This window comes from Sapajus apella, unplaced genomic scaffold (genome assembly GCF_009761245.1).
Source record: "Sapajus apella isolate SASKATOON/1434 unplaced genomic scaffold, GSC_monkey_1.0 scaffold17, whole genome shotgun sequence".
Lineage (NCBI taxonomy): Eukaryota > Metazoa > Chordata > Mammalia > Primates > Cebidae > Sapajus > Sapajus apella.
This window is the reverse complement of record NW_022436957.1, coordinates 17,862,013-17,874,021: the sequence shown is the minus strand read 5'-3', so window position 1 is coordinate 17,874,021 and position 12,009 is coordinate 17,862,013. Positions and strand designations below refer to the sequence as shown.

General features: G+C 44.4%; 1 protein-coding gene across 1 annotated transcript in view; it reads right to left on the bottom strand.

Moving 5' to 3' along the window:
• PHEX (phosphate regulating endopeptidase homolog X-linked) overlaps positions 1-12,009 on the bottom strand; it is a 222,302-nt gene that overhangs the window by 108,673 nt on the left and 101,620 nt on the right. Inside the window, exon 12 of the mRNA XM_032286120.1 lies at positions 9,143-9,244. Coding sequence (XP_032142011.1) covers positions 9,143-9,244 — 102 coding nt within the window. The remainder of the gene's footprint in view (positions 1-9,142; positions 9,245-12,009) is intronic.

Below are 12,009 nucleotides of genomic sequence, written 5' to 3'. Positions count from 1 at the left end.
TAAGGATGAGAAGCTAAGGGAGAATAACTAAAACAGAAATGGTATAAATTTGAAAGCTGGTAGAAAGATGCAACAGGATTTGTGCTTCCAAGTTGGCTAAGAGGAAAGACTGAGATATCTGATTTGCTGGTCTGAACAGCTGGCTGTTTTCACAGAATGATGTAATCTGCACTTAGGTAACACGGAACTTCAGAAAAATGAGAACCCAGTGAAGCTTTGTTCATTTCCTCAGGTTTTCATATTTTAAATAGAACAGTACATTGGTAAATTAAATCATTCCCTAAATACAGTACACCTGGATGTTATCAAGCCATTGCTAAATATCTCATGGTCTCCTTGCAGGCAAAGTGGAGAATTTAAAAGATAGTTTCATGGAGTTTATCCAAAATAGAATTACTAGACCAAAAATATATTAGTTCGTGAATTGACTGGCCCCTAACAAAAGACTCGCACTGAGAATTTTCTCCGTGAATATTTTTGTTCCACAGATGAATCTGGAAGGGCATCTCCAAAGGGTGAGCAAATTGGCTGATTCCAGTTCCATTTTTTGAGCATGTCCATTAATAATCCCCTCAAAATAATAAAACCAAAAAACAAACTTATTAACTTATGAATGATATAGAAATAGAAACAGTAATTGATATACTACTGAAGGAAAGAGTTGACATTTTTAAATGTTGTCTGAGATGCCATTCTAAGGAATTAATTCTAAATCTAGGGAGAAGGCATTATGCAAAAGATACTGACCATAATACTATCTATAACAGCACAACCTAAATATGCAACTATAGAGAAATATTGAAGTAGCATCTCCCGTGCCACTTCATCACTAATATTCACAGAATAATAGTGAATATTCTGGGTTTTTTTTTTGTTTGTTTTGTTTTTTGGTTTTTTTTGAGACGGAGTTTCACTCGTTACCCAGGCTGGAGTGCAATGGCACTGTCTCGGCTCACCGCAACCTCCGCCTCCTGGGTTCAGGCAATTCTCCTGCCTCAGCCTCCGTGCCTGTAATCCCAGCTACTCAGGATAATATTCTGTTTTTTTTCTGAGATACTCTCACTCTGTCGCCCAGGCTGGAGTACAATGATGCAATCTCAGATCACTGCAACCTCCACCTCCTGGGTTCAAGCAACTCTCCTGCCTCAGCCTCCAGAGTAGCTGGGATTACAGGCGCCCACCACCATGCCCAGCCAATTTTTTGTATTTTTAGTAGACATGGGGTTTCACCACATTGGCCAGGCTGGTCTTGAACTCCTGACCTCAAGTAATCCGTCCGCCTCGGCTTCCCAAAGTGCTGGGATTACAAGTGTGAGCCACCACACTCAGCCAATGGTGAATATTCTTGCATGCAATATGCAAGAATATAATATGCAATAATACAAGAAATGCTTATAATAAATATTAACAGAAAAAAGGAGAACTCAAATTTATATACACAGCATTGTACAAGAATGCCTTTCACAGCCTACTTAAGGGAAAAAAATCAAAGTAATACATCAAAATGTTAGCAGCGGTTATGTCTGGATGATGAAACTAGAACTTTTTTCTCTTTCTACTGTTGCACTTTAGTTTTCAGATTTTTTTAACAAGCATAGATTTTTAAAACAATAATAAACGTGTAGAAGGTCCAGAAATATATTTTTTGAAAGCCGGAGCCATGAACCAAAACAACTCAATGGATTTTAATGAGAATAAATGTGAAGTTCTGGGATGAGGATTTTTTTTTTTTTAAATGCCAAGTTTAGGACTAGAGCAACAGGGCTTAACAGCTATTCCCGTGAGGGGGAAAAAGACCTAGAAATTAACTGTCTAGAAGTTCGTTATGGGCCAACAGTGAATGGCAGAGGGGAAAAGATAGCCATAATATAAACTTTAGATTTCTTAATATAATTCGTACGCAAAACAAAGGCAGTAATAATATTTCTATTGTGCTGTGCTTAGAGCAGTGGTTCTCATCCTTGGGCTGCCTCAGAATCACCAGGAGGACTTATTAAAATGCAGATTCCTGGGGTCTCTCCCAGAGGTGATGAGCTAGAGCCAAGAATCTGCATTTCTAGCTAGTCCTAGATGATGGCGACGCTTCTGGGCTGGGGACCACACTTTGAGACCCACTGGCATTGCGTATAAAAGCACAGACTGTACAACAAGACTACCAGGGAGGGAATCTCAGCTCTTCCACCTACCAGCTGTGTGACCTTGGGTAAGTTTGCTCACCCTCTCTGTGCTTCAGTTTCCTCATCTGCATTTAAAAAAAAAATGTACCTACCTTCTATAGATATTATGGCACCGAAGTAGCTAATGTTTGTGAAGCATTTAGAACATCCAGTCCGACTGTATGTAATGTTAATTTAATACGAGAAACACTAAAGGTGTTTTATCTGAAATAGAAAAGCAGCCAGGTGCAGTAGCTCACGCCTATAATCCCAGCACTTTGGAAGGCCGAGGCAGGTGGGTCACTTAAGTTCAGGAGCTCAAGACCAGCCTGGCCAACATAGCAAAACCCCATCTCTACTAAAAATACAAAAATTAGCCGGGTATGGTGGTGCGTGCCTGCAGTTCCAGCTACCCAGGAGGCTCAGGCAGGAGAATCTCCTAAACTTGGGAGGCGGAAGTTGCAGTGAGCTGAGATTGCACCACTGCACTCCAGCCTGGCATAGCACCAGACTCCGGCAAGCAAGCAGGCAAGGAAAGAAAGAAAGAAAGGAAAGAGAAAAGAAGGAAGGAAGGAAGGGAGGGAGGGAGGGAGGGAGGGGAAAAGGAAAGAGAGAAAGAAAAAAGCAAGAGAAAGAAGGAAAGAGAAAGAGAGACAAAGAAAGAGAAAGAAGAAAGAAAGAGAAAGAGAGAGAAAGAAAAAAAAGAAAGGGAGGGAGGGAGGGAGGGAGGGAGACATTTAAGCGTCTTCAAATGTTGAAAGGGCTTTTATGTGGAAGACTTAACCTGGTTAGTTCCCAGGGACAGATGTGGAGTCAAGGGGCAGAAATGACTAAGAAAGAGCCTTTGGATCTTTCTCAAAAAGGGATCTTTAGCAGAGAGAGCAACAGCAGAGTAGGTGGCCTGGCTGGGTTCTGGGTGTCCTAGTACTCACTCAGGGGACCCGCCTGTGAGAAATGGTGAAAAGGGGACTCCAGTAAGAGCTAAGACAGCTACTTAACAAAGATTAGACCCTTCTATTAATACAGGCTTGGCATAAGGGAATTTTCACTTGTAATCACCTAGAGTTCTCAAAGCATCTGCCCCAGACCAGCAGCATCAGCATCGCCTGAGAATTTGTCAGACATGCAAATATCCAGGCTCCACCTCAGCCCTACTAAATCAGAAACTCTAGGGGTATGGCTGGCAATTGGTGTTTTAACAAGCCCTTCAGATGGTACTGACACATGCTCAAGTTTGAGAATGAATGACCTAAAGCATCCCCCTAAATGACATTTCCGTGAGACTCTAGAGCATGGAAACTCACTCCAGTAAGAAATCACATGTACTGTGCCTTTAATAAATATATGTTGGCTGGGCGTGGCGGTGGCTCCCACTGTAATCCCAGAACTTTAGGAGGCTGCAGCTGGCAGATCACTTGAGGCCAAGAGTTTGAGACCAGCCTGGACAACATAGTGAGACCCCATCTCTACACAAGAAAAAAAAACGTTTTAAAAAAACCACTTAGCTGGATGTGGGAGCATACACCTATAGTTCCAGGTACTCAGGAGGCTAAGGTGGGTGGATCGCGTGAGCCTAGGAGTTTAAGGCTGCAGTGAGCTATGACTGCGGCACTGTACTCCAGCCTGGGAAACGGAGGGAGGCCTTAACTTGAAAAAAGTAAATAAACATATGCATCAAACTCCCGTTTACACCAGATATTTACTTTTGTGTTGAAAATACATATCACAATGACAATTCTGAATTTGTTCAAAACCACAAAATCCAGAGAAAAGCAATGCACCCCCTCAATACCCTCTCATCGGGGCTGCTCACAATGACCCCTCCTCTCACCAGCTGGTCCAGTCAAGGCCTCCCCTCACAGAGGCACAGCAGTTTGGACCAAATGGCTGACAACTTGGGGAGCCTTTCTCACACTCCAGGCATTCTTCTAAGAACTTTAGGCACACTGGCTCTTTTAATCCTCATAAAAAAATCTTCTGAAATAGGGACCAATCTCCCCAGTTTACAGAGGTGAAAACTGAGGGTAGAAGTGGTTAAGTAATTTCCAAAGGATCATACAGCCACTAAATTGTAGAAACTGGCTTGGAAACTAGGCACTCTCTCTCCTGTCTATACTCCTGACCTCTATACTGTACTTCCTGTTGAGGCCACTGAGAGGAAAGAGATTCAAGTACAAAGGCCGCCATCTTGGCCTGCATGTGTGCGAGAGGGACTGAGAGACATGGAGCCAGAGAGAGGGGGCTCCTTTCTTACTAATCCCAACTCTGCATCTGGCTGTCACTTCCCCTTGGTACCTTCACTCCTGCTTGACCTCAGTGTTCATTTTCAGTTGTTTTGTAGGAGAAAAGAAAGGAAAGGGCTTTCATCAAACTGCCTCCTGCCCTTTCCAGTTACAGAGTCTTGCGTATTTGCATTAATGCTCAAGAATGCAGTCACCCTGCTTCTGGCATCTACTCCAGGGCTCACCAGGGACACTGACTGATAGACCAGCATGAATAGACTCCAAGACAAGGATTCAACTGCAAGCAGTTGACTTGGGCAGCAAAACAAACACCAGTAGGAGAAAGAGGAAGCAAGTAGAGACAGAAAGGCAGTCAGCAAAGATTATCTTAGCTAGAATAATAGCTCTAGCCCACTGGAAAAGCTCCCAGAGCCCACGTGGAACACGCACTCGAGGGATGAAGGAGCAGGGCCACACACAGCCACTCCCATCAACTGCTGGGTGAGGACTTCTGAGGCAGCTGTGGTCATTCCCCATTCTGTGGGCCCTCTCTATGAGTAGCAAAGCAGGCAGTAGCAGGGAGAGGATGCTCCTGGCCAAAATGCAGGAGGCCGCAGTTGGACGTCAGGCAGGTGTGCTGTGAAGTGGTAAGGACAAGGCAGGAGTTCCCAACCTTTTTCATGCAGCAGAATCACCAGGTAAAACACAAAGCCCTGAGCCCTACTCCCAGAGCTCAGCAGGTGGGGATGCAAGAATTTGCATCTCTAATGAGTTTCCAGGTGCTACTGCTGCTACTCGTCTGGAGCCACACCTTGAGAACCACCAGGCTCAGGATATAAGCAGGGCACTGACCTTATACCTGGGGGAAATCCAGTACCTAGCACTGGTGGAGCTTAGAGACACCTCTGCTTTGCCCTCTGCCAGAAAACTCTCCCACTCAAAGCCTGTGTGTGGGAGTCACATGCCAACAGACTTTGCACCATGCATCGGACTTCTCTGCACCTTCTATGGCCGAGTCCCATCCTGTGAGACCCATCCTGGTATTTTTCTTTGGATGTGACCTGACAAACTTAGGTCCTTGGGGCAAAGAATGCAAACAAACAAATAATTCTGAAGGGATCCAGCTTTTGGCTATCCAGTCAAATCCAGCTATAGATAAGCCAAGCTCAGGAAGTTGCTCCTCCTGATCTGACGGCTCTCCTGCCAGGCCTCAGTCAGAATCCTGATGTAGCGACCTTGAGATCTTTCTCTTCCAATCTGGCAAGGGCAAATCCTCCAGAAGACACCCCTAAAATCATGCTTTTATCACCTGACACTCATTCAATAGTTGTGGTCATCGGAAAAATAACAGATTCCCTGTCCTTCGATGTTTATTTACAATAAAAGCACATGCTTGCAGGGAACAGGGAATCCTAAACAGAAAGTGATGCTTATGTCACAATACTAAATTTCCACTTGAAACCTACACCATCAGTTTCACAATACAAAAACCACTCGTGACCTATTAAGAGGTGAGCTGGAAAAGGCAGGAAGACAGAGATAACAAATTTACCCTTCATGGGAGCAGAGGCATCCTCATTTATCTTTTACAGTGATCACCCCTAGCAAAGAGTACGACAAAGCCACAGCCACACACTTCCATTTTGAGACGAGGTCACAGCCACAAAAGCCAAGGTATTAGGCCTCAGAGCACTGCAGCTTTCTGTACCTGCCCGGTTCAGGAGGTCAGTCACTACAGAATGTTGAGGTTAACGCTTCTTAGGAGGCTCTGCAATTATCTGCAGTTCAGAGCTTCATGGTGAGGGAAAGAAAAGCTTCTCCCTTTCACAAATCAGAACATTTTTCCAGCTTTCCCAATGGGTTGCCAAGTGACTCAGCATTGGCCCAGTGTGGGCACTATTATTGATGAGAAATCTTCCGCCTGGGTGATATACTGCATACAACACATGCCCAAAGAACAGTGCCAAGTCATACCAGGAAGAGCAGGCGAGTTATTCACCTCCACTTCAAATGCAGGCAAATCCTTTCTTAATACAGGGGCTACTTGGTATCAGAAAGACAAAGCCCTAAGATAGGGAGAGATTTCCAACTAAGATTCAAGGAATTATTAGGCAGAGCCTCTCCTTTCTTGTTGACTATTAAAAGGTAATCAAATCGAGGACAGCAGAGGAAAAGGGCAAGAAAAAAATTATTTCAAAAACAACCCCGGAGTAGAAAGCTGCATAAAAGCTTTCAATGCCGCAAGTGTTCCTTGTGAGTACCACGAGCTCCACCCAGAGGTCATTTTCAGAACTGCATGTTCATTTAATGTTGAAAAACAGAATTTACATCTTCTGGGGTCCAGGGAAGGACTCACTTCAGAGAACTGCTGACATCGCTTGGACAACATCCCTTGTTCTTGCCTTTCGTTAAAGAAACTTCTCTGAACTCTGAAATGCAAGATATAGTCGGGGAACCTTGTGAGATCCAATTTGCCTTTGATATTTGTACCTGTCGTAGAACTAGCAGAGTTCCTGGCAGGTTGAACTCAGCTCAAAGAAAGCAGCGTGTTCAAAGAGCACTTTTAGAAGAAAAACTGACAGCTCTCATTGAAATAAAATAGAAGACTGGAGAGCAACTCGGGAGGCAAATAGGAACACGTCTAATATTAGAAGGACTGAGAATAGTCCTGCTTCAAGACCCATGGGCCACTTGCCTAGAAGGCCCAACTGTGAGGCACTCACTCCCTTATGCAACTCAGAAAAGCTCTCTGAGGCAACTGCAATCCACACTGCTCAAAGAACTGACTGCACTTCCCAAAACATTCCCCTGGCTTCCAGCTATTCATAACGCATTACCCCCAACACGCATGCATACGCACCCTCCACCCTGGTGGTCCTGTACTAATTCATGCAAGCATCTCTTTGGTCCATGTGGGGTCAGGCTAGGATAAAGCCCTTAATACACTAAGCACTCGATTGCCCAGGGCAAGACACATCCTGTTCCACATACCACAAGCTAGCTCGGCAAATAAATGAAGCCTTCATAAAACAACAATACGTTGGTGTTGAAAGTTGTCTAGCATCTGGAGAGTTTCCCATCACAGCCCATGTGCTCTTGCCTTCATCAGCTTGTGCCTTATGTGACTGAAGACAGCTTTGACAGATTTTTGACAGGGAAAAAATCAGACTTACCCTTTGTCTTCCTTCCACACTGCCTTGCCACCTACCATCCCAGTTCTTGCTTCAGCATAAACACTGAACAAACAGCCTTTTCACATCTATTGACAAAAGTATCTATGGCAATGTTTATCTGCCTCCAGTACCATCAGTTTAAAGTGCTAGAAAATATCCTCGCTAAACCTCTGCATGCTCTCATTTCAACAAGGTTAAGCATTCCCAGAATGCTGCCCCGCTTTGTTTCCTGACCATAAGGTAAAAATATTTGTGCTCAGTGTGACTCAATATGACTCTAAGCAGTGTTTCCCCAGACCTGCCTGGTGATAACAATCACCCGGAGACTGGCTAAAGTGACACATGTTCAGCCTGCATCCATGATCCATTAACCCAGGCCTTGCTGGGAAGGGGCCCAGAAAGCCAGAGCATCCAGGCAACCCAGGTGATTGCTATAATCAGGAAGCTTTCAAAAATCTCTCTAGACACAAGAAATGCTCCTAATTTCAGAACCTCTCAGCTGCAACGTAGCATCCGTCAAGAGTCTAGCAGGTGCACCCTACCCACTTGAGCTCTAGCTCTATCAGAATCTCTCAAATATAAGATGGGTCCCCTTATTTTTTTTTTATTATTTTTTATTTTTTTAAACTGAGTCTCGCTCTGTCACCCAGACTGGAGTGCAGTGACGCAGTCTCGGCTTACTGCAATGTCTACCTCCTGGGTTCAAGCGATTCTCCTGCCTCAGCCTCCTGATTAGCTGGGACTACAGACATGTGCCACCATGTCCATCTAATTTTTTTGTATCTTTAGTAAAGATGGGGTTTCACCATGTTGGCCAGGCTGGTCTCAAACTCCTGACCTCAAGTTATCTGCCTGCCTGCTTCAGACTCCCAAAGTGCTGGGATTACAGGCGTGACCCACCACACCCAGCCCGTTTTTTACTTTTAAACAGCATGGCTGTCAATACTTTTCTCCTTTATTCCCTTATCATGTTGCATAACATGAGAACATTTAACAAGGCCCAGCAAGTGTCTACTTCTATTAGGAAATACTTTTGTAGTCCTAAGCAATGGTAGAACACTGGTCTGTGGTTTATAAGTACACTATTTGGGTCATTTATGGCAAATGATGGGTCAGGAAGGAGATCTGCTTGGTTACAGGGAAGGATTTGCCCCAGGACATTTGCATGCATCATGCAAAGAGCAGAAGGATATGTGGCCAATATGGGTTTTCTTCTTCTTGGTGTCTTAGGGGCTCTTCTTCCAGCTGCTCCCTGTGACTCCCCACTGCTCTGCATTCTGCCATATCCGGTGATGGTTTATAACACAATTCACCAGGCAGCAAGCCATGTGCCTCTTACAGACAGCAATTAGGAGAGAAGGCCAGAATGCAAGGTATTTGAAAATGCAGTTAGAAAAATTCTGATCTTATTTTCTCTTACCTCCTGGTGAAAAAAAACAATCTATGTAGTCATCAAAAAGCAGACAGCTAACTCTGGGGTCATTCAGAGTCAACAGTTCAGTCAATATAAAAACGAACCAGAGAGTCAATGTCAAGCATGAAAATCCATTAAGCTGAAAGTCTTATTTTTTTCATCAAAAGGATTCCTTACCTTTTCTTTGGCTTTCCTTTTCGTCCCTGCATCCATCCACTCATTTTCTTTCTCTAGCATGTCAATAAAGGCCCAGCGAACGCCCTCAATCAATTCCTCCATCTACAAGAAAATACCCAAAGAGGGAAACGTCAAAGCCAAGAAGATTCAGCCAATGTTTTCTGGAACAGAAATCGGCTTGCATGAGAAATGACTCAATACTCTACATGGTAAGTAAGGGGTTCTTTCAGCTTGACTCCACACTCTGGCAATACTTCTTTTTCCAGGAAAATTCCCTTTTTTCCACCACTAAAAGATAACTAGCCAGGCCCAGCATGGTGGCTCATGCCTGTAATCCCAACACTTTGGGAGGCCAAGGCAGGCGGGTCGCTTGAGCCCAGGAGTTCGAGACCAGAAAGGGCAACATGGTGAAACCCCATCTCTACAAAAAATATAAAAATTAGCCGGGAATGTGGCTCACTCCTGTAACCCCAGGTCTTTGGGAGGCCGAGGTGAGCAGATCCCAGGAGTTCAAGACCAACATGGGCAACATGGCAAAGCCCCACCTCTACAAAAAATATAAAAATTGGCTGCGTGTGGTGGTGAATGCCTGTAGTCCCAGCTACTCAGGAGGCTGAGGTGGAAGGATTGCTTGAGCCCAGGAGGTGGAGGCTGCAGTGAGTCGTGACTACACCACTGCACTCCAGCCTGGGAAACAGACCAAGACCCTGTCTACAAAAAAAAAAAAAAAAAAAAAAAAAAAAAAGGATAACCATTTATTTCCATGAGAATAATGTGATGGCCCAGCTGTAAAATGATAAGAATTCCCCATAGATTATGACAAACTAATAACTTACCTGTCTGTAGCTACTCAATTAGTTCATCCTTATCAAAGTACCAACTAATTTTAATCATTTCATAAAGGACTGAGAGAGACAGGCAAAGGCATGGGCTGTGCATTTCAGACAGGTACTGCAGAAGAAAGTGAACAGTTGAAACAGATAACTCTTAACAGAGAAACAGGCAGGGAGAGTCAGCACCCCAAAGGACACTTCACCAGTATGAATCACACTTATGTCAGGATCCCAGTTCTTTCCAAATGTAGTCCCATGGGTTATACCAAATGTTCAACTGTTCTATATCATCTGCCTATCACCTTCGTACTCTCTACTTCTTGGCAGCTCAGAAAAGTCTTATTATTTGAAATCTAAAAGGGTAGGTCTAGGCCAGGGGCAGTGGCTCACCCCTGTAATCTCAGGAATTTGGGAGGCCAAAGTGAGAGGATCGCTTGAGGCCAGGAGTTCAAGACCAGCCTGGGCAACACAAGGAGACCTCATCTCTATAAAAACAAAATTATAGGCCAAGTGCAGTAGCTCACACCTGTAATCCAGAATTTTGGGAGGCCAAGGTGGGTGGATCACCTGAGGTCAGGAGTTTGAAACCAGCCTGGCCAACATGGAGAAACCCCATCTCTACTAAAAATACAAAATTAGCTGTACATGGTGGCACATGCCTGTAATCCCAGCTACTTGGGAGGCTGAGGCAGGAGAATTGCTTGAACCCGGGAGGCGGAGGTTGCAGTGAGCCAAGATCGTGCCATTGCACTCCAGACTGGGCAACAAAAGTAAAACTCCATCTCAAAAAATTACATATATATATATATATATATATATATATATATTTTTTTTTAATCTTAAGACAGAGTCTTGCTCTGTTGCCAGGCACCAGGCTGGAGTGCAGTGGCGCAATCTTGGCTCATTGCAACCTCCACCTCCCGGTTTCAAGCAATTCTCCTGCCTCAGCCTCCCAAGTAGCTGGGACCACTGGCACACATCACCACGCCCAGCTAACTTTTGTATTTTTTAGTAGAGATGGGGTTTCACTATGGTCTCGATCTCTTGACCTTGTAATCCGCCTGCCTCAGCCTCCCAAAGCGCTGGGATTACAGGCGTGAGTCACCATGCCCAGCCACATATATATTTTTAAAAGACCAGGCATGGTAGTGCCTGTACCTGTAGTCCCAGCTACTCAGGAGGCTGAGGCAGGAAGATCACTTGAGCTCAGGATTTGAGGTTGCAGTGAGCTACAATCACACCACTGTACTTCGGCCTGGGTGACAGAGTGAGACCTTGTCTCTAAAAAAGTAATAAAATAAAATGGTAGGTCTAAAGGGGGCTGCCATAAAAAGGTGGTCTTCGGAAAGATCTATTGCAAAGCATTTGAACAGTGAGGCCACACCCATAGTTAGGATGTGTGTGCCCTGGCTTTGCTGCCAGTGCCTGGAGACCAGAAGAGAGGACTGGAGGAAAGGAGCTGCTGACACATCACATTAGAGGCCACCTGCAGCAATGTGACGAGGCCCTGCCTGTTCATGGATACAAACCCCTGGAAATCCATCTCTCCTGCAGAGATGCTTTGGCTTTCTCAATGGGACACCCAGGAAAGAAAAAATACTGGGTTTGGCCCCAGAATGAACTTTTCATTTGAGAGTATGGGGTTGTAAATCAATTATGAACATTAATTCTAGAAGAAAAGACATTGAAATGTTTCCTTGGTTCTATAATAAATTGTCAGCATGAAGCTCAAAATAATTTTTATTCTGTTTAATAAGTTTTCAGCTATGTTTTCAGTTCAATAACAGTTGTGAGGGAACCAGAGCTGTAAATCAGTGGGCTGGGTTCCATCGTATGTAAATAAGAACAAACAGCAGATGGAAGGGGGTCGGGGGAGCTTCACAGCTATTTCTTTCCAACTTGGTAAAAACATTAAAAGAAGAGAAACTTCAACTTGGGATAAAACACAAACTGTTAGAAGAGCAAAGGGTCCTTTAAAAATCATTAAGTCAAGGGCCCGGTGCAGTGGCTCACGCCTGTAATCCCAGCCCTTTG